This window comes from Suricata suricatta, chromosome 4 (genome assembly GCF_006229205.1).
Source record: "Suricata suricatta isolate VVHF042 chromosome 4, meerkat_22Aug2017_6uvM2_HiC, whole genome shotgun sequence".
NCBI classification, from domain to species: Eukaryota; Metazoa; Chordata; class Mammalia; order Carnivora; family Herpestidae; genus Suricata; species Suricata suricatta.
In genome coordinates this window covers 68,876,995-68,899,295 of record NC_043703.1, presented here as the reverse complement: position 1 = coordinate 68,899,295, position 22,301 = coordinate 68,876,995, and the positions used below count along the sequence as shown (strand labels likewise).

General features: G+C 44.4%; 2 protein-coding genes across 2 annotated transcripts in view; both read left to right on the top strand.

Moving 5' to 3' along the window:
* Positions 1-3,378: 3,378 nt before the first annotated feature.
* LOC115290598 lies at positions 3,379-20,706 on the top strand. Its single transcript, XM_029938478.1, has 5 exons — positions 3,379-3,693; positions 12,619-12,672; positions 13,001-13,084; positions 19,099-19,164; positions 20,399-20,706. Exons 1-5 carry the CDS (start codon positions 3,379-3,381, stop codon positions 20,672-20,674), a joined length of 795 nt encoding a protein of 264 aa, XP_029794338.1. The 3' UTR covers positions 20,675-20,706.
* A 733-nt stretch (positions 20,707-21,439) lies between these two features.
* Positions 21,440-22,301, top strand: part of LOC115290823 (WD repeat-containing protein 49-like) — a 96,190-nt gene continuing 95,328 nt past the window's right edge. The window contains exon 1 of the mRNA XM_029938625.1: positions 21,440-21,503. Within this exon, the coding sequence (XP_029794485.1) occupies positions 21,469-21,503 (35 nt within the window). The 5' untranslated portion in view covers positions 21,440-21,468. The remainder of the gene's footprint in view (positions 21,504-22,301) is intronic.

Below are 22,301 nucleotides of genomic sequence, written 5' to 3'. Positions count from 1 at the left end.
TCTCAACAGGAGCTTCGATTCAATATGGTCTTCAGTGAGGGGCACCTGGGTGGCTCAGTCGGTTAAGCATCCGGCTTCGGCTCAGGTCATGATCTCACGGTTGGTGGGTTCGAGCCCCGCATCGGGCTCTGTGCTGACAACTCAGAGCCTGGAGTCTGCTTCGGATTCTGTGTCTCCCTTTCTCTCTGACCTTCCTCTGCTCACACTGTCTCTCAAAAATAAATAAAAAACATTTAATATGGTCTTCAGTGGCATGTCTTTTTTCTTTCCTCATGGTTTTCTAACAGCCTCTCCCCATTATCTCTCCCAAAACCCGGAGCCCCACTTCATCTGCCCCACAGCAAAGTCACTCCTGCAGCCACCGTCATCTCCATTCCCGCTGCTGCCGCGCTTCAGGCCCTCCCCAGATCTCTCTCAGACTGCTGCACACAGGCTCTGTCCCTTCTCTTCTCTCCTCCTGCTGCAGAGAGAATGGTCTTTCTAAATTCCCTTGCTGACACTGGCTCTCCGTTGTTTAAGGATGAAATCTCCTTCGTATGACACACACGCTCCTTTAGGATCTGACCCCCCACTGATATTTTTTGCCCTGCTATCTTTCGTCTCCCTGTTCAACTGCTTGCAGCTCCATGACTACCTCAGCGTCCAGCTCCTTCTTGCCTCTGCATTGTTTTACTTGCTCTGTCTCTTCCGGGAAAGCACTGCCCTTCTGGTCTTCCTGGAAAACTAATACTTATCTCTCCAATGGCTTCTCCTTTGGAAAGCACCCTCCCCCACCCTGAGCTGTCCAGCCAGAGTTAAGTGCTTCCTCTCTGCTGTTAGAGGTTCTGACAGACATCCCCTGACACGGCATTTATTGCAGTGTTAAAATTATTAGCTCACCTGTCTGTAATCTGTTTTGTCTTTATAGTGCCGGGATCTAACACAATGTCCAGTATAGGTCATGTGCTTAATAAATGCTGATCCCAGTAAGAGAAAGAATGAAGACAGGAACAGAGCGTTTCAGCAATGCTGTGTGACCATGCCCACCCTCATTCTAAAGGGTCCAGAACTCAGGTGCTGGTAGACTAGCTGCAGGTTTGGAACTTAGAGATTCTGCTCAGCTGGATAGTAAGTAGAGTGACAATAGTATTTAGAGTCAAACTGGAACCTAGAAATTCCTTAGCCCACTTTCTCGTTTTAGGGGATGTGGCTGGATAATGAGAAAACCACCGAACGTAGATCTGATGTAGACTTAGTTTTCCTCATACACTCTTTCTGCTTGTTGCACATAAGTGGGCCAATTCTTTCAGTTTAAATATTATAAGTTGATTGTATAGGCTTATTGGAGAACATATAGAATAAAGAGAAAAACAGAAAAAACAGAAACCATGTATGGACCCTCTACCAGAGACAACTCACTTTTCTGACTTGTTTTTTGGTTTGCAAGGGGAAGAAATCTTGAGGTGGCTCAAGCCTGGGACTTCATGGTGGGAAGCCACGTGGATTCACAAGGATTCTTGTGGGAAATCTCAGAGCGGGACACTGTCTCTGAACGGGGCCATGATGGGGTTGGAGTGGGGAGTGGCTTCGAATTCCGTGGATATCTGAGAGCCAAATAGTGTAGCTTGGAATCTCTCCTGTCGAGCTTTTTGTCCACGTAAGTCTGCCCACTCTACATGTCTGCTTCTTTTTGTGCTGCTGCAATTTCCTGAATGCTTTTCAAAAACCTAGTTTAAACACTGAAAGAGAGAGACTCCTACTGGCCCAGTTCATCTCTTCAATAGTTCTCAGGCTGCTGGACATCTTTTAGACCTCACCCAACCAGCCGTGGGCAAGAGGGTCAAAAGCACCTGGTCCATCTCATGTAGGAGAGGAGGGGGCAGGGTAAGCCTTAATAACAATAACAACAGCAATAATAATAATAGCTAACATGTGTGGAGGACCAACTATATGTTTTGCATTGCTGTAAATACGTGACATACACGTTTACATATCACATTTACTTTTTATCCAGTGGGTTACGTACTGTGATTTTGATTATTTCACAGTTGGGGAAATTAAGCTTCATAAGCCATGTAGCTATATGTCTAAACTCTACCATCCACCTCCGCCACCCCCCCTCCCCAAAAAGATTATACTTCTGCAATGCTTCTATATCCTAGCTTACTCTCTCCCCTTTGCCCTCTTCCTGCAGAGGTCCAGTGCCTTCACTTTAGTTGTCCAAGGTACTTCATTTCAATGTCCATGTTCCCACAGCATCCCTACTCCTTCTTCCCTCCACTACTTATCCAAATCCTATTCAACTCATTTGCCTCTGGCTTTCTTCCCCTCCCTTTCTCATACCCGAGAAAATCCTGGATTTTGGCTGTTTGTTGTATAAGACCTGCCATTCTTAGGGAGGTTTTGCTTCAGGACAGTCTCTCTGTTCTTTGGTCACATGAAACAAAATTCCAGGGCACAGAAAATAAGAGATTCTTCAACGGTTTGCACAGGCTCAATAGACTCAGTGTCCACATCAGGCATTCGAGTAATATCCAGGATGCTGCAAAAAGATGCCCTCTTAATCACTCAATAATCCTGAACCCCACAATCTGCCCTATATAACTAAACCTCCGAGTGGGATAACTGGTCTACCTCTTTGTTCCTTTCCCAAGAGCCCAGATTATGAGCCCAACAAAATGAAATAAGATTACAAACTTCTGTTGCCTTGCTTGGCAGCCAAAGAGATGAGTTTCTTCTAAATCTCTACATTTCAAAAAAAAAATCCAGTAAGCAAGAAACTTAAGCAAGGAACTGACAAGTGGCACTCTCTGAGTATAAATACAGAAGGGCACAGTACTTACGAAAAAAGTCTAGTATCTATTGTGGCCTCTCCTCCCTTAAGATGGAAATACTTACATAGAAAAAGCAGAGATCCTAGGCACCTTTGGGGATTTTCCTGGGCAGCCCCCATAACACTCTTGTAAAACTAAAAGTAATTAGGATTATTGCTTAAACAACTTGTCATTTATATCTAATTACCATGCACTACAATAAAATTTATCACGACAGATTCACTTTGTTGTAGGCTTTAGTTAATTATAATACTTAACTTCGATGGATTTTATCTTAATAGTTTGCTGCTTACTCATTAGTGTCTGGTCAGAACTGAAAATATTTAAGAAATTAGTAGTTCTAGGCTTATATTGGAGTGTCTTGTCTTGTCTTGTCTTGTCTTCTCTTTTCTTTTCTTTTTTCTTCTTCTTTCCTTAAAGCAGTGGGAAGAGCGCAGCTTGAGGTCTTCTACTTGGTCTCTTAAGGCAGACCTTAACTGCTCCACCTCCCACTCCAAAGTTCCTTTCCTACTTTTGGTGCCACTTCTGAGAAGGCGGCTGCTTAAGCTGCTCACAAGGGAATTGCATGTGGGACGGAGGAGTGGAAGCCCTTCTCCTTACTGAGACCCCTGATGTGTCTGTGTTCCGGGGTCTGGACAGCATCCTAGATTCCACGGCGATCCTGGAGGAGCCGGTAACGCTCAGAGCCCAGACTTGCCCCGCTGGACCGCAGCCTTCGGGGGAGCAGGGGCTGCCGAGAGCCAACCCTCCCGCCTGGCTGCTTCGGGCCTGCCTCACCGGGCAGAGGATGCGCAGCCACTCCCTTGGACTGGGGGACCTGGCTCAGGGGAGGACGCCACCGTACCACGCGGACCTGGCTTGGAGCCTGAGCGCGGACAAGGTAAGGGGGCAGGGAGCCAGACCACAGCGTGGGGGTTGACTCTGCGGTCTCTTGGACAGAGCTCTGGTGCGTGGCTGGAATCCGCTAGGATCCATGGCCCATAACCCAATGTAAAGCCAGAGTTCATACTGGGTGTGCTGTGGTCTGCTCCCACGTAGGGCCCGCCCTGTGCTTGTGGCTCCTTAACCACCTCCCCCGCCCTCTGTCCACGCCCCGCCCAGAGCCTCCGGTGTAGCCCACGTGGCCAGCTTCCCCGGGCATCTTGCTCTCTCCTCCTTCCATGTCTTTCAACATTTCTTTTAAAGGTCCGGCTGCTTGCCAGTGTCATTCTTTGCTTTTCAAGGTCACAGTGGTCTCCTCACATAAATCAGATTCATGCTAATATGTCAAGGGTGTGAATAAATTCCAATTAATCCATATCATTTGATTTTAATTCAGCAAACATTTATGGAGCAATACCATGTACTGAGCCCTAGAGAAAACTCAAACTTAAATAAAATATAGTCCCTCAAGACTTTACACAACTAGTACAGTTTTTCCTCAAAGGAAATAGTATTAGGATGAGATTTTTTTTAAATTTTAGTAATAATAAAGTATTCAGCTAAATGTGCACTAGAAATCTAGCAAGCACATCAACCCTTGATTTCATAATTACTATTATTTAGAATGAGGCTAAAGAAGGTAGCATGTAAAATAAGCAAGTCTATTTTAAGAAACACATTAAGGAAATAACACAGACATGACAAAAATCTGTGCAGGTGATGATGGACTCTTGGCTAATTTTTGAAGAAGGAGCTCAGTAAAAGAAGATTTGTAGATAAAAGACATGCTCCTAATGAGGATACAGGGAGGGGGGCAAAGAAGGCTTCATGAAGGAAGTGGCATTAGAGATGGGTCTCCAAGGATGAGTAGGAGTTTTTCCAAGATTGTGTGAAGCAGAGGCCACCCACGTGGAGGAAATTGCACACTCCCAGACACACAAGTGATTGAGGCACACAGGGGCAGAGGGGCAGATTTACGATGAATGCAGGAAAAGGAGGTTAGAAGTGGATCCAGAGGAGTTAAGAACTGGGTTTTGTTCTTTTTGCCTTTGTGACCCTTGCAGCTAGGCTATCAAAAGGAGCTTTCCTTGGGACAGGATCTTCCTACCGTGGGTGAGATCAATTAATGGGCCAGGAGAGCGATTTACTGGAATATGACTGGCCTCTCAAGTAAAGACAGACAGTAGTGACTACCAGAGTTCCTCCAGAAGAAGCGCAAGGAGTGTTTTTGTGAAGCCTTTGTCTTCTGAGTGTGTGCTGCATCACGATGGAAAGTGGGTGGCGGCTCTGAAAGTCTGAAACCAGTGTAGGGAGGCTTAGCTTCACCCATCAGATTCTTGCTCGCTCTCCCACGACTGAAGGAAGTTTCCATCATCAGCAGAGGTGTGTGTGTGGGGCGGGGGGGGGGGGGGGGGATTTTGTGGTTGAGGGTGAGTTTTCACTGACAGTGGCCAGCCTGGGTTTTGATCCTTCGCTCATTGCAGTTGCCCTGGCCACGCTGTGACAGGCTATGCTTGGCAGGGGGCTCCCTGTTGCTGTCCCGGAATGGTGACAGGATTTGAATCTCCTGGCATGAAGCGTGTGTGGGACGGTTCGGAATCCAGGCTATGCTGGAGGCTGTGGGTTGAAGCCACTTCAAAGCAAAAGGGCTGGCCCGTGTGGCACATATTTAAATCAGCTGTGGGAAAACAGGCACACGGCAGCTATTTTTAGTTTGTGTTGGAAACTAGAAGAGCCAGCATTACTCATAGAGTAGAGTCCTGGCTTTGGATTTGGGGATGGAGGCTTTCTCGGCTCTACCGCTCACTTCTGCGCTGCCAGCCAGTGGGGAAGAGGCGGTAGACGCCCAGCAGCCCAGTGTGGGCTAGTGCAAGTTTATCATCACCGTCTCCAGACTTACTTCATCTTACAGGGCTCCAGCCTTGTTCCTGCTCCGTCCGCTCCTTCATATAACACTCCTCCTTCTCTCCACACCCTCTCAGGGCAAGACCTAGAAGTTTCTTTCGCTTTTGAGTGTACCTGACTGATAATGGCTTGAATGTACCTTTGTGGAAGATTTTGTACTTCAGCAAGGCTGAGTACCTTAATGTGAAGAAGAAAGCTCTCGCTGGACTCTGACGTTGGTCAGCCATCAGCGTGTCATCAGGGGTGTGGGACCCTTTCTGACCCCGCTCAGGCACGGTATGTGGATAGTGGCTCGCCCCACCTCCGCATACACTCACATTTGGTTGTCACTACTTAGAGCCTGACTTCTAAGGCTGAAAAGAACCTGTTCAAATGTCCTTTCTTTATACGTAAAGCAACCAGGATCCAGAGGGACGAAGTAAGCTAAGTTCAACTGCAAAAGTATTTTTTGAGCACCTACTCCATGCCAGACACGATGCTCGATGCAGGGAGGCAATGAAGCATATGATACGGTCCCTATCCTCATCTTCCCCCCTGTCACACGCCCATCCGCGCAGACTCAGAGTGGGATTGTCACTTCTGCAGAGTGGACAGTAGGGCACCAGGATTCTTTACTTTGATGGAGCTGTGTGTAAATAGTGACTCGTAAATGGTTTCCATTGAGTCTAGGAATAGCATTGGGGGAGCAGTGCTTGTCACCTCTCTGAAATCTTGGGAGGGAGATACGGGAAGATCCAGCAGGCAGGGATGAAAAATGCAAACCGAGGACTTTTGTAGCTATCAGCTTCTCTTCACGCAACCGAATTCAATACACATTTGTCGAGTGCCAGTGTGTGCCCGTTATCGAGAAGGGTACTGAGAACAGAAAAGTGAATGAGGCCCGTTTGCTACTATGAGAAGGTCGGTGACCGAGTCTGCTGTGGTTTTCGAGCTGCAGGTGGTGGCCTGCCAAGGGGTAATGAAATCAGCCTAGCAGATGATAATAAGCATGACTTAGGGGGAGAGAAAAAGGAAATAGAGGAGAATAGAATAAGAAGTAGTGTGCCTCAAATATTCTAAAGGTAAACAGTGTTTCACAAAATCATGACTTTCAGACTTTCTTTTGTATCAAAATCCTCACCGAGAATCTGTTACATATACATATGTACTCATGCTATACATCATATATGTGTATGTATATATATACATGCTCACTATGTTTTATGAGATTTCGTATGTGGATTTACATACATATAGTTGATAGCATACATGTATGTATAGGTTAAACAGATTTTCACTGAGGATTGTGATATAAAAGAAAGTTTAGAAGTCATGATTTACAGTACCTAACATTGGAAGGGCATATGTGCCTGTGGTAGACGCCCGGCCAATCCGTGAGTGACCGTGTTTCAGTGATCCAGTGCCCCAGCGACACTGCTTAGCAAACAGCTCAAAACCTCAGGGGCACCCAGCACTACACATTGGTTTCTCGCATGCCGCAGAGTCAGCTGCGTGCACTGTGCCTGGCTGGCTCGCCAGTCTGGAAACCAGTAGGTTAGCAGCCGCTCTCAGAGCTGAGCAGCTGGGATGGCTGGGACCATTTGAGATGAGTGTCTCTCCTCTTCCAGCAGACGAGATGGGTCATGTCGATGGCATGAGCAAGAGGGCGTGCCCAGTTGTGCAGACACTCTTTAAGCCTCTGTTTGCATCACGCTTTCTAATGTTCCATTGACCAAAGCAGCAAGTCTCCACGGCGAACCCAGGAACAAGATGGGAAGGCATTGTAACCTGGCAGACAACGTGGGCCACTTTCCTAGTTTGCCACAACAATGAGCAATGACGTTAGATTTGCTTTGATTGATTCTGGCCCCAGGCTATTGGTCTTCCCTTCTCTGACTCTCAACAGCTAGTGCCTAGAACTCTGGAAGGTATGACAGGAGCCCCTCTCCCCTTTGCAGGCTAACAGGTAGAGAGGGGTTACAGATGGTAGGTGAGGAGAGACCCTCAGGAGACAGCTTAAAAGGAGACACGGGATGTGATTAAGGGCTTCCTAGGGAGGCAGGGCTGGGGTGAAGGACAGTGAGGAGAGAGGGGGTGAGGGGGTGAGGGGAATGGGGTGGGGAGGGCAAATGACAACTGGGAACATCCCTGTCCTTCTAACTCTGCATTTGGTTCAAGCAGAAAGTTCCAGTCGACTTGTTCCAGCAACGGGAAGGGCTCATTCAATTTCTGTTGTAGAAGGAAACCAGACTTGCAGTCTTGATCTTTCTGTGACCTTGGTCAAGTTACCTATCTTCTCCGGTCCTCAGTTTCCCCACTGTAAAAGAAGGGCGCTGAGTCTATGGGTTCTAAGATCCCTTCCAGCTCAGTTCTTCCCTGGCTCTTTCCCTGTTTGCCTTGTTCCTGGTTCAGATCTGTTGCCCCTGTGCTCACTCTTCCCCCCAGTGCTCGTGGCAGAGCGAATCCATCTTGGCTCCTCTCTGCCAAGAGCGAATATCGCCTCACAATTCTCCCCAACATAGTACTTGACCACTACTGTTGATCAGAATACACATGCCTTGTCCTACTTATTTGATGCTGCTGGAGGAAACATCTCTCTCTCTCTAAACCACTCGGAGGCTGTGGAATCTACCAAAGCAGCTGGAAAAGCAGGAATGTATTCATTTTAGATTAATTTAGAGAAGCAAGCTGGGAAATGCTTGGGCTGCTCCTTGCAACGAATTTGGATCCTTTTAAACGCTTACACAAGCTGTAAAATCTCCCTGTGGTGGGAAGTCTTTAATATTCACCGAGGGAAGAGAGAGGATTTGACTCTTTCAATGTCACCACACTTTTAACCACATGACATACGACCATAACCGAAATAAGAAAGTAAGAATACCTCCAAGTAAAGGGGAACCTGAAGGCCACTTTCAGGGTACCAGCAACCTGAGCTGAAACAACCCACTCTGATTTTTAGACTGTCCAGAGGAGGGATGTGAGTGATAGTGAACGGTATAAGTCTTGAAGTCTGTATGTGTCCACAGTCCATTCACCTGTGCGTGTTCCCTTGGGAGCTGGCCCAGGACCTCAGTCAGGGGCTGGGCGGCAAAGCATTGAGCTGGGCCATCAGTGACCTGGTGGGCAGCACAGACAGCCTGAGTGGGGATCCTGCTTCTTGTAGTTAGTACATGTGTGAAGCTGGGAATGTTCCGTGGCCATTCTGTGCCTCGTTTTCCAGATATTTATTTATTTAAGGGCAGAGAAAGAATGCCAAGAAGCCTCAGTGCTGCCAGTGCAGAGCCAGATGCAGGGCTCCATCCCGGGAACTGTGAAATCATGACCTGAGCCGAAATCAAGGCTCGGATGCTTACCTGACTGAGCCACTCAGGCGCCCCTGTTTCCTGAGTCTTAAACTAGGGAACATAATCTCCTTACAGAGTTGTGAAGGGTGATGGAAACATGCAGATCACGTGCCCAGTGGCCAGCTCACAATACACTCAATAAAGGTTAGTGGTAGTGGCCTTGGTGCTTAAGGCTGCAGTAATTATTTTAAAATTGAAGCTACTCTTTTAATCTTCCTGTTCCTACCATGGCTAAAACGACCGTTGGTTTTTTAAAGCCTTGGCTGACGGTGGGTTTGAGAGTTCCTGGAACAGTCGCCCACAATACCTCCCTCCCTTTTATTTTTTTCACTCTCTTCTTCCCTAGGTTATGCTGTGATCCTTTGGCACACAAATGCTTTCACCATCTAGGTTCATTGGACAAACTCCCTGCAGCCTGCCTCTCTTTTCCTCTTCATCACATGATCTGCCACGGAATCTCCTAAATTTCAACCCATAGAACTCCCCAAACCCTCTGGAGTTATTTTCTCTTTGAGAATCTTAAGACCACTGGATCATATCTATTTTCTGAATCTACAGAGGCAGCCGCTCAAGGAACAGATTTTCAAAAGGATACTTTATTCGATTAATTAGTCAATTCCCTCGTCGGAGATGTGAAATTATCCCTAAACGATCCTGACTGAGGAGACTCTTACAGTGAGAAGCACGGAGATGTTGGGTTGTAACAATAGGCAAGTCATTTGCAATGCAAATGAGCAACCAGCAGGCAAATGAATCCTTATGGGAAAACCACTCTAATCATAAAAACCACTTGCTTTGGGGAGACTGCAATGTAAGGACAAGCGGAATCCTAGCTCCATGAATTCCCCTCTAATATAGGATATTAGAGAATTATCCAGGTAATTTTCTATGAAATTGCATTTGAGTAAAGCAAAATGCATTGCTGGGCAATAGATAATATCTTTAAAATGCGACTCCGCAATTGTAGACTGAATTATTTATGGTTGTCACTATAGCTATGATAGTTTGGAAATAAAATAGTCAGGGTTTTTTCCCTGTTTTTATTTGTAGGAAAACAAGTCATTCAAGCTTTTTAGTGATACAATGTGACTTGCTGTCGATGGCAGTTACGAATTTTCAAGCCCTGCCAAGCACAGGAGTACCCAGAAGGGACATATGTTTTCTCTGCTTTGTGTTCCAAATTTGCCTTAAAAAACATGCAATTATGTGAAGGCCTGATTTATATTTTCAAGGAAAAGCACAATAATGGCTCGGTTTTGTAGCCGTGTTTCTCCAAAACGTATTTATATTGCTGCCTTTTCAAAAGAAGTTGGCTAATGATCATTGGATTTTTGATTTCTGTCATGACATATGAAAATTTGATGAGGTCTGTGAGATTTAAGAACTGTTTTCTTAAGTGCAATGGAAATTTAGTTAACAGAGTTTTGCATTGCAAGCCTGAAAAATACTTACCTTTCATGTTTCCTTCTTTTTTTCTTTCTTTCTTCCTTTTTTTTTTTTTTTTTTTTTTGGTGGGAGGTGGGAGAAGGGACGCAGGAAAAATTGTTTTTGGAGCCAGGATGGAATAGAATGATCAGGATAACAGTGAACCTTGGAAAATTGGAAGGCTGTGGGATGGTCATAATGTAGGAGGAAGCAGGGAGGGATAGCATATTTCCTGGGGATGGAGGGATGGCTCTGGGGAGAAAATGAGGCTTTTTGGTTACATTTATACTTTAATGAAAATTACCACAAACATCTTTATAAATTATATAATTACACTGGCTGTAGATTTCATGCCCTTCATTACTACTATTTATGATGGTGTTCACACTCCTCTTTCAGCAGCATTTCTAGTAAATCTATTGAGAGAAGATGAGTTAGTCTCTTTCTGGATTGGGGAGCCCTCTCCTGGGAGGTAGGGCAATTTTTTTTTTGTTGTTTATTCTCTTTCAGTAATGGAAATAGAGCAAGGTTAAGAGCCGATTTTACATAACAAGGGAGTTAGTGGACAAATAATTACAGAGCAAAAGATTTCAGGAAATTTTGAAGCTAAGAGGAAAGAAAAGGTATCAGGGCAGTGAAAAGACAGAAGGAAGGAAAACATATGTGCAACATGTTTTTATTGCCTTGTACAAATCTAGAGTCACTTTGTTAGTTTAGGAGTACATGTCTTATATAATATACACACTCGTAAAGTATGTTGTATATTTAAAATTAGAAAGACTCAGAAAGAGAGAATGTAAAAAATTGGAATGATAGCATGTCTTCCCCATAATTTTTCAATCTTAAGGGAGATAATTTTCAAATTCTTTAAAAAATTGTTTTGCCCCCTGGGATTCACATCTAGGGTACACAGGATGAGAAGTCACTTGCTCTGAGAGGTGCCATCTTGTTAGACGTCAGATTCACGTACATTTTCTATATGTGTTGTGTGTAAGCCTCGTAAACATTCATCTACTGTTTTTTGGATCTAGAGAAGATTTGGTCCAAGAAATTTTTCATTCAGTGGTAATAGGTTTTGTTGGGTACGAGAAAGGGTCCCTCAGTGTGATGGAGTCATCTTTGATACTATCGAGATGATTCCTCCAGTCAGCTTTATATTACCTTTTGGGTTCAGCCCTTACCAGAAATGCTCTACAGGGAAATTTTAACTAAAAACTTCAGGTGGAGCATTTTCCCCCTCTAGAGCTAGGTTTCAAATTTCATTCCTTGATGAAAACAAATTAAAAAGTAATTATGGGATCATTTAAGATAGAGTTTGAAAGGTACTTCGATTTTATGCCATGATGTGTCGCTCAATAGCTTGGTGTCACTCTGAGTTTTACGGTAAAGGCCACCACCTTGGAAGCTTGGGGGCTGGACTTGATGATTTCAAAGGATGATTCTTTTGGGGAAATAGCCAACTTCGTCCTTTGCTATCCTCCTGAAGCCTCATGACATGGTGCAAGAACACCGGAGCTTAACTTGGCTTTACTCACTGGTCACAGTTTATCCATTCATTCTAAGCCGGAAGTGTAGAGATTTTCCTTTATAAAAGCCAAATTGTTGAGCTGGTAGCTCAGAGGGGATGAGAGGAGGGGGTGAGAGGAGACATCCTCTGGTGGTCTGTTTATTGAACTAAGGACAAGTGACAAAAAGATAGCTGGTGTCCCTCACACCCCGTGGACCAAGAGCCTCTGAAAATGTACCCCACAAAAACTGGTCCCAGATCACTTCTCCTAGGACTTCCTCCTGGCTCCCCCTGGGCTGAGATGGGACTGGGGTCAGAGGATGTGGCAGTAAGCAGATCTACTGCATAGGACACCTGATAGGGAAGAGACAGTCTTTGGAATATGATGTAGCAAAATATTTTCAGTCTCCCCTTTCCCATTTCCATCTAGGTCCTGACAAGTCTGTGACTGTCCTCTCCTCCCCTCCTACTACCTCGCTACCTCTTCCTTCCTTCCACCCCATCCAGCCAATCCTCCCCCAGAACTGGCAACTGAGAAGGCAAATGATTTGGAATTGAGGCTAGGGAAAATGAGGGTTGGACTATCTTCAGGGTTATTCGGAGGCTTAACTGTCTCATTGGCCTCTCATAAAGGGAGAGATTAGGGGTTTCCAGAAGTTGCATTTTGTGGGCATTACCATTGATGTTAAATGTTTTTAACTTATTTTCTCTTTGTTTTAATGAGATCGAACATCTAATGACCCTAGAAGCGCTACGGAACATAAATGCACTCTTTCAGGTAAGACTTGACCAGGTGAGGTTTCTAGGTATTCATTGGGTTATTTGATTTTCTCTCTGATGGTTGATTTTTCAGTGCAAAGTATAATCTTTTTAAATTCCTATAAAATAACAATGAAAAAGAAATTCTCATTAATTGTCATTTCTTAATGGAATTAGAAACAAACTGTGAATGCATGAGAAAAATGAACAAAAGGGGTTAGATAGCATGTTAGAAGTTGACAAGGTTTAGGTAAGTCTAATTAGACATTCAATCCTTTGGATTCTTTCTCCTAGACTAAACAAAAATGCAACTACATTCGTCGCTAATTATTCTTTTTCCCTTCTAGAAGTATGAAAAGAGAGGAAGACAGCTGCTGGACATGGAAACGTTCAAATGCATAATGAAGCAGAGTATGAGGTCACAGAGTAAAGTAAATGGATTTTACGAATGTTGGGTTATTGAAACCACAGTTAAAACTTTACCTGTATGAACCAATTAGGCTTGTTGTTCTGTCTACAAGATCACTCTCAGCTCTAAACTGTGATTTCTGCTAGTATCTACCTGATTTGCAGAACAGTTTATTTGGGAAAATGTTTTTAAATTATTGAAAAGATACTAGACCAACAAGGTATTTAGAGACTTTAATTGAGAAGGAGAGGAAGGCTCTTGTTGGGTCACTAATTATGTCTGTAATGGTCCCCGACTGATGATAGTTGACTTTGAGATGTATGTGAAAATCATAAACAGTCAGTAGAAGCCATATTTTGTATTTGTATTTTTTTCTCCAGAGTTGGTGATGTGGTCTGAGCCTCTCGTGCAGTGCTGGCCAGCAGCCACGGTGCCTAGTCAGCCCCGCACTCATGAGGGTCAGGGGTTGCCACTGACAGCCATTCTGCACCCAGACCACCATTCTGTTTGTCACCTTCAGTGTAGTATTCAATGCTTTATTATAAAATAGACTTTGCATTAGATAATTTAGCCCAACTGGAGACTAATGTGAGTGTTCTGATCATGTTTAAAGTGGGCTAGGCGAAGCTATGCTGTTCGATAGGTTAGGTATATTAAATGCATTTTCCACTTAAGATATTTTCAACTTACAATAGGATTATCAGGATGTGCCCTGATCATCCTAAATTGTGGAAGATCTATCTGTTGTTTCCAAAGAGCAGGGACCTCTCTTCCACCCCCAAACTGCTGGAATTAAATAGTTTAAGCATTCCTTCTGCCATCTTGGTTAACTCAATTGCCAACTCAAAATAGGAAATCATAGGGCACCTGGGTGGCTCAGTCAGTTGAGCGCCTGACTTTGGCTCAGGTCATGGCCTCGCAGTGCATGGGTTTGAGCCCTGTGTCAGACTCTGTGCTGACAGCTAGCTCAGAGCCTGGAGCCTGCTTCAGATTCTGCATCTCCCTCTCTCTCGCCCGTCTTCTGCCCCTGCTCAACTCTGTTTCTCTGTCTCTCTCTTTCAAAAATAAACGTTTAAAAAGAGTATGAAATCTTAATAAATGACCATCAGGCTCCTTTAACAAAAGGCCACAAACTGGATGGCTTATATATAACAAATACTTATTCTCCGCAGTTCTAGAGGTTGGAAGTCTGAGATTAGGGTCAGGGGAGGGCTCTCTTCCAGGTTTTAGACTCCTCCTCATGTCCTCATGTGGCAGAAGGGAACGTGGGAACTCTGTGGGTCTCTTTTGTAAAAGCACAAACATCATTCATAAAGGCTCCATCTTCATGGCCTCAGCACTTCCAAAGGCCCCACCTCCTGATACCAACACATCAGGCAGTAGGACCTCCACCTATGAATTTGGAGGCGGGGTCAGGACACAAATGGTCAGTCCATAGCAATAAATATTTCTATTGAAATAATTATTATGAATATAATCATATTATAAAAAGAAGGGGTTCTTTAAGCTTTACTCCCTGAGGTTTCCTGATTACATCTTAGATTATATATAAAAGCAAATTCAAGGTAAAGCTCTTTGATCTCGTCCCTGGAATTTGAACAAAAACATGCCCCTTCTAAGTGCAAAGCCCATGGTTTTAACGGCCACAGTAGAAGTGTAGGTGTGTCTAAAATTTCCCCTACAATGAGAAATGATCACTAAATGGAACCTATTTTTAAACAGTCTCCCCGCTATACAAAGAACTTTTGTTTGGAGGAGAGAGTGTTTTAAATGGATAAATTGTTGGATGTTTTACCAACATTCCAGATCTTTTTAACCAAAGCAGTCTAATTACCTATATTTTGAGAATGCCTGGCCGCCTCGCCAGCCCCTCACTCCCTTACCCTCTCACTCATCCATTCCATAAATATTTAGCAGGCCAGTATTTTCTTAGTAAATAGTTACTAAGGCTTTGTTTTAGTCCCTGGGGCACACAGCCAGTCAAGACATGGTCCCCACCCTCAGAGAGATCAGAAGCATTCTAGAATTCAGCTCGGGTGCCACGGGGGCATATCACCCAGACCAGGGAGTCAGGCCTGGAGGAGACAAAACTTGGGCCGAGTTTTGAGGGATGAAGGGAATCACTATAAAAGAAGGACAGACAGGCAAGGTCTTTTGGAAGAGGGACCAGCATTTCCAGGGACACACAGGCAAAAGCCAGCATGCTGCTCTTGCAACCTCTGTATGGCCAGCGGGATGTAGGACAAGGATCAGATTATTTGGGGCTATCTGTACTAAGGTTAATTCCATCCAGTACATCACCAAGGAGCCATGAAACCATGTCTTTCTTTACTTATTCATCAAACAATTAATTGATGTTTGACTGTGTGACCATCCTGTCTTAGGGTCTTTGCATGTGTCATTTCATTAGTCTCTGAATATCAGAATAGCTTTGTTGGAAGGCATTCTTATTCTTATTTTGTAGCTGAAAAGACAGAGGGTTGGAGATTCTGAGTAACATACCTGGAGCCCCTCAGCTACTCAGGAAAGCATTGGGACAGTCAGGGGGCTTCATGAAGGCTTCAGGGCGAGCCTATTCTGCTCCCCTACCGTCAGCACGCAGGCGCCTCTGCACGGCTCAAGATGGCTGCTCGGACTCTAGCCGACATGTCCTCACTCCAGGCAGCAGGAAGAGAGAAGGGGCAAAAAAGGATGCACTCCTTCCCTTTAAGGACAATTCCCAGAAGCTGCCTGTGATTTTTTTTTTTTAACTTCTCAGTCAGAAATGAATCATGTGTCATATAGAGCTGCAAAGGAGGCAGGTAAATGTTTTTTTTTTTTTTTCCTGAGGAAGCATGTATCCCATCAAAAGTTGTGTGGGCTCTTAGTGAGGAAGGATGGCTAAGAAGAGCACCTAACACCCCCGTGTCCTCTCCACTGTCCTAGGGTTTCATAGTCCCTGCTAAAAACCAGGAAGGATCTCCTTCGCTCTTTCTAGGAAATGTTGACTTAGTAAAAATTTAATGCCAGAAAAGGGTAAGGGCACCAAAGAATAACATTTGGGAAGAGCACAATGTACAGGTGAGAATTTCAGATGTAGGCGGCATCTATAGGAATGGGAGTCTTAGTCTCAAAGCCTACCAAGGCCTTGGGTTTTGGAGGGAGTAGAGGAAGTGATATCCTATTTTCTTATTTCTATATCACGGCATGTTCTGTTCCCTTTGCCTAGAATGCTCTCTTCCTACTTTTTGCTTCAGAAAGGACTCTCTGAATTCTGATATTTTTTTAATATTCTCAGAATCTAGCACCATGTGTGTGACACATGCAGGTGCCCCATAAATGTCGATGAATGAATGAATGACAGTGTGGCCATTGTGGACCCGAAGGAGTCTGACCTAGCTTTCCCAGAAATTAAGAGATGCTTCTTTTACCCTACAGTGGTCTATAGTTACCTGGGGCAGAGAACGAATCACTTTGCGTTACATCGCTGGCTTGTTTGTGACCCCACTATACAGTGAATGCTTTGAGGGCAGGTGACACACCTTTCAGCTCTTGAGGCCTCAGCATCTGGCACAGCACATGGTATACCATTGGTGCTCAACCTGTGTTTCTTTTGTGAGTGAGTCAATTTGCGGAGGTAGTAGGCAAATGTCTGTCAGAATCCCACATAATCACACTAAGAAGGCAGTGCCTTGGGCAGAATCCATTTATGCATAGACCTGCCGCACCTTCACCCCTCTCTAGCTCTGGGCTGGAAGACCATCTGATGGCCTTGCCCGAGGGCCGACTCTTGCCGGGGCTTGCAATGACATGTGACCTTGCCTGATGCCATTGTCTGGAGCTCCGAGATGCCCAGGCGCACCCACAGCTCCCCTACACTCTGCCCTGTGGTGACCAGGTGGTCTAGCTGGGCAGCCTGAGCCCAGGCAGTGACTTCTCTCATCCTGAGCTTTTCTGTTTCCATCTCTTGAACCTCGGCTCAAGCCTAGGGATGGCCCAAGGCTCTTCTTGAGGGCACCCCTCTGGGTGTTTCGGTTTGTTTGGACATTCATTTCGAAACCATTTGTAACATATTATGTGCCTGGTATTGTCTAGTTGCCATGGTGAAGTCCGCACTGTCAGCCACATTCGGGAGGACGACATGTCTCCATTTGAGTATAATTTACAGGCAACTGGGGCTGAGCTGAGTTCTGCAGCCGGGGTCTTCACTCACAACCTCTACAGGGGCGTCGAGTGTTGATTCACCGCAGGGCAATGCCTTGGTGTCTTGAAGACCAGGCATTAGCTTGTCTTCTCCCTCTTACTGCCATTACCTCACAAAGGCAAACACACCCGGGACTTAGAAAAGGCAGCATCTCACCCCCCCCCCGCCCCCCGCCGCCATAGACATATAACCTTCTATTTCTGTTGAAGCTACCTTCTACATACATTCCTGAAATTATAGAAACTTGGGGTTTGAAAGGACTTTAGAGGTTACCCCTTAGAGGTATGTAACCCCTTCAATACTCAAATTTTCTTCTCTGATAAGTCATGAGTCAGCAGATGCTTAAATACCTTCAGCTAGAGAAAACACAGTGCTTTACAAGGCAGCCCATTTCAAGGTTAAAGAGCTTTGACCTTAGAAACGTTTTTCCCCTTTGTGAACTGAAATTGGTCTTTCTTGACATTTTACCCATTAGCTCAATTTCTATTGTTTTGAGCCACCACAACAAACGCCTACAAATTTAGTAGTTTAAAACAATAGTTATTGATTGATTGATCTTAAGTTTATTTATTTTAAGAGAGAGAGAGGAAGGAGAAGGGGCAGAGAGAAAGGGAGAGAGAGAATCCTAAGTAGGCTCTGTGCTGTGGGTTCAATCTCATGAACAGTGAAATCATGACCTGACCCAAAAATCAAGAGTTAGACATTTAACTAATGGAGCCCCTCAGGTGTTCCAAATAATACATATTTATTTTCTCATATGTTTTGTGAGTTAGGAATCCAGTCATGGCTTAGCTGGGTTCTCTGCTTTAGGGTGTCTCATGAGGCTGCAATCAAGGTGGTAGCTACGACCAGGGTCTCATATGAAAGTTTGACAGGGGAAGGATCCGCTTCCAAGGACACATGGTTGTTGCCAGGATTCATTTCCTTGCTGGCTGTTGCATGGCTGTTGCCCAGAGGCTGCCCTCAGTTCCTTGCCATGTGGGCCCCTCATGAGGGCAGCTGGCCTTACCAGAGAGAGCCAGGAAGAGAGCCTGTTTGCAAGGCCAAAGTTAGGATCTCATGTAATTGAATCATAGAAATGACATTACCCTCTACATTAAGGTATTCTATTGGCTACAAGCAAGCTGCTCAAGGAAAGGGGATCATGAACACCAAGAGTAGGAATCATTGGGCCCATTTTATAATCTGCTTATTACAGCCACACAGAAGAAATCTCTCCCTTTCATAGAATAATCTTTCTAATACTAAAAAATAATGTTCATGGGATGCATGTCTTTTGCCTTGGGATAAACCCAAGGGAGCACTCTTACCCCTTCCCCCCAGAACTTGTTCTGCTGTTATCTAAAGTGGGGTCCCTGAAGAACTGACCAGGGTGGAATGGGACTTCCCGGGAGCACAAGAACTGAGAGGCACAAAGCTCTTCATGCTAATTGGGGCCTCATTTCAAAAATTAGAAGTTCTAGGAACCCCAGTATCTCATGGGGAAAGAGTTTTAGGGTCAGCGCACTGAACTCCAACTAACCGTCCTATTAATGTTTTGGACAGGCATTCCAGAGATCATTTTTTTTTAAATTTATAGTTTATTGTCAAGTTGGTTTCCATATAACACCCAGTGCTCTTCCCCACAAGTGCCCTCCTCCATGGCCATCACCCCCCTTCCTTTTTTCCCCTCCCCCTTCAGCCCTCAGTTTGTTTTCAGTATTCAAGAGTCTTTGAGTATTGTGCATTTTACTATGAAATTCATAAATTGAAAAAAGTTAAGAATTCCCCTCCTTCTACATCCTCTCCCCCAATAACCTAGTAAAGAGTTTACTCCTGGGCCATCTATAAACAGATTTTTTTTTCCTTTCCAGAGTATTGAACAAATAGAACAACTTTTCATGAAAATAGACTATGAATCAGTGGGCAGAATTGGATGGGTAAGTTGGGTTATGCTCTGTAATCAAACTGGAGATTAATAAAGAAAACACATAAAATGATGGTGCTGCGTAGGCTATGCCCCCCAGTGCCTTTGTCAACTTAAAACTGAACTGAGCGTATCTACTTGTTCAGAATTTTCAAATTTTGTAATGTCAGGTTAAACTGGGGTAGTTTAAATAGGGATTTTGGTAGCTAACGCAAGTTCCAAGAAGAGAGAATAAAAGCAAAAGTGAAACATCAGTGAGCAAGAAATTCTGGGAGATAATCAGATCAGTTAATATATGTAAAGTGTTTAGAACAGGGACAGTCACAAAGTAAATTCTCAACAAATATCATCATCATCATTATTATCAATATCACCCAGTTTGGATTGTATAATAATAAAGGAGCTAAGACATCTGCCTTAAACACTCTCTGCCATTGCGTCTGTCGGTGCCCTTCTATTGTTCCAGGATGAATTAAGTTCCAAACTGACAACTTGGGCAGTAAGACACCTCTATTCAGACCTTGGACCAATTCCCCAACCAAATCAAACACAAGTGTTTACATTGTCATCTGATTTGAATAGGAAGTCAGGATTCCAGAGAAGAGAGGCTCGAGTGAAGTGGGACTTTGGGGGCAGTGGAGAGAAAGGAGATGTCCCCAGGCCCTACAGTTCCCCCACCCTGCGCCTATGACCATAGAGTTTTTTCCCCTAGGTATACCACTGAGATTCTAAGTGAGGCATATATCCTGGTGGGTGGGAACCATGCAGTCAGGCAGTAAGGATTCGAGTCTCTGGCCAGGCACCTACTAATTGTTTGATCTTAGGCAAGCTGTTTAACTCCTCAAAGCTTGGGTTTCCAAATTTGTAAATGAGAAGAACAATAGTACCTATCTCATATAGTTCATCATGAGACTTGAGAGGAAGGTCTAGGTTGCCTAGAACATCATATACTGTCAATCACCACCACCACCATCATCATAATCCATCATCTTCCTTAGAGAGAGAGAGAGAGAGAGAGAGAGAGACTGGGGGTAGGGAAGGGACCCCAAGCTGGGTGACAGACCTCAGCCCCAGCTGAAGAGGGACACCCAATCATGACCCTTGAGTTTCTGGCATCCTAATGAACTAGTTTGTACAAGTAATTATGTCACATCCAAGAAAGGCATTATCCACACCCTGATGGTAAAAAGAACTTTCGAAAGGAAGAAGCATAGTAGATGTTGAATGAATTTCCTTTCATCCTCCAGGATGGCTTCTGCACGTATCTGCAGCTCGAGTATTCAGAGCAAGCGGATGCTTTGGCCCGACAGAAAGAGATTTCCTTCCAGCTGCCTGCTGTGCCGCAGGGGCCGGCACATGGGGGTCCCGTGCTGCGCATTCTCTCTATGCCTGACGACACCTTAATCATGATCAGAGAAGACGGCGCGATTTATTTCTGGTCCCTGCAGCTGAAGTTGAAAAGAAGAAAGAGAGTTTTTGTATGTGATTTTCATTTGATAAGGATGCTGAGTGCTCCAGTTTGATTTTCTTTGCTATTTTAAACTGCTCTTCAAGTGGCATGATTACAGAAATTGTGTCCTTGAATGTAATATATTCATGTTGTCTTTTGCCAGCCTGTAGAATGCAAATAAAATATGATTCCTATATGTAGTACAAGATAGTGCTTCATTTGGCTTCTAAAATCAGATGGAGTAATGAATGACACATGATTCCATCATGGAATTTATCGTATGTCTTAATGAATGACAAATGGAAAAGAATTTTCCTCCCCCCCCATTAATGATTCTTTCAGTTTAGGTAGCGATCCTAGTGTTTGTCTTCAGAGAACGTATTGAATCACAGAATCAGAAATTCAGACAGAGAAAAGCAGACTGAGGATAGGAATGAAAATGCCTGACCTATTTCAGTATATATTCTCTCTTAAAGCCTTTATGATTATTATTATCTCATTCAACATATAGTTGAGTCTCTGACAGAGCCTAGGCTCTCTGCTGGGGGCTGGGGATATAGAAACTCACCTCTGCCCTCCGCAACTTCTCATCTACACTGGAAATTCCTGCCATCTTAAACCCCTCAGGCTGCCAGATAAGCCCTCCCTAGAGAGAGAGAATAAACGTGGCTCTTTGAATCCATGTAGCAAGTTCTTTCTACCTGAAGGACAACATCACAGTTTTAGAAACTATAACTTTAAGCACACCTATTGTCTTATGAAATTGTCCTATCATTAAAAAGGCGTATTTCTGTTTATTTCCATTCCTCCACATGTTAGGACAAGTCCATCGGCCGGAAGCCGAGGTGGGTGACGGATGTCATCAGCATGCCCCAGTACAACAAGCTGATCATAGGGACTGGGTGAGTGCCTGCGGCTCTTTGACTGGAAGTAAACAGTTGTTGTGTTTCGACACCCATTTTCATGTGTGTTTACACAGACACATATGCCTTTGTGGTATTTAAGAGTCATGAAGCCCTTTTAAAAAGTGCTGGAACTCATGATTCCAATCAAAGCTAGTTTGCAAAGTTATGGCCTCATCTGGCCCATTGCAATGATGTTGTTGCCTCAAACACGGACAAGAGGCCCTTTATCTGGAATACTCCCAGAGTGAAAGTATGGGCCAGATGGGGAAAATATCAGTCATATGATCTTTTAGCACATCTTATTTTAGATTCAACCTAATATTCCTATTTTATTATCCACTAAAATTCAGTCCAAAGTGCTGGGAAGAGTACTGGGTGTTATATAGAAACCAATTTGACAATAAACTATTAAAAAAAATTCAAATTCCTAGTAAAAAAAAAAAAACCCAGAAAGACAATGATGCTCCTTGCTGAAGAGCCTCAGAAGAATGGGGCAGGGGCTGGGAAGGTCTTGCTCATGGCAATGTAGGAAAATGAATGGGTACCATCCTGGGCTGCTTGGTCAACCTTAGTCATGGCCTGAGCAAAGGGGGTTTGGCTTGGTGGGAAGGAAATTGGGAAAATTTCAAATTGACCATAAAACAAAAGCAAGTTCAGCACGAGGGTGAGGGTGCCAGGACGGGGATGTGAACTGTCATCCAGGGCCGGAGACGGAGGACCCAGACTCCTAAGTGCTGGGCTCTGGGGGCAAGTGAAGGGGCGGAGCTTGAAAGGAATTCCGACAGCCCGGCCTAC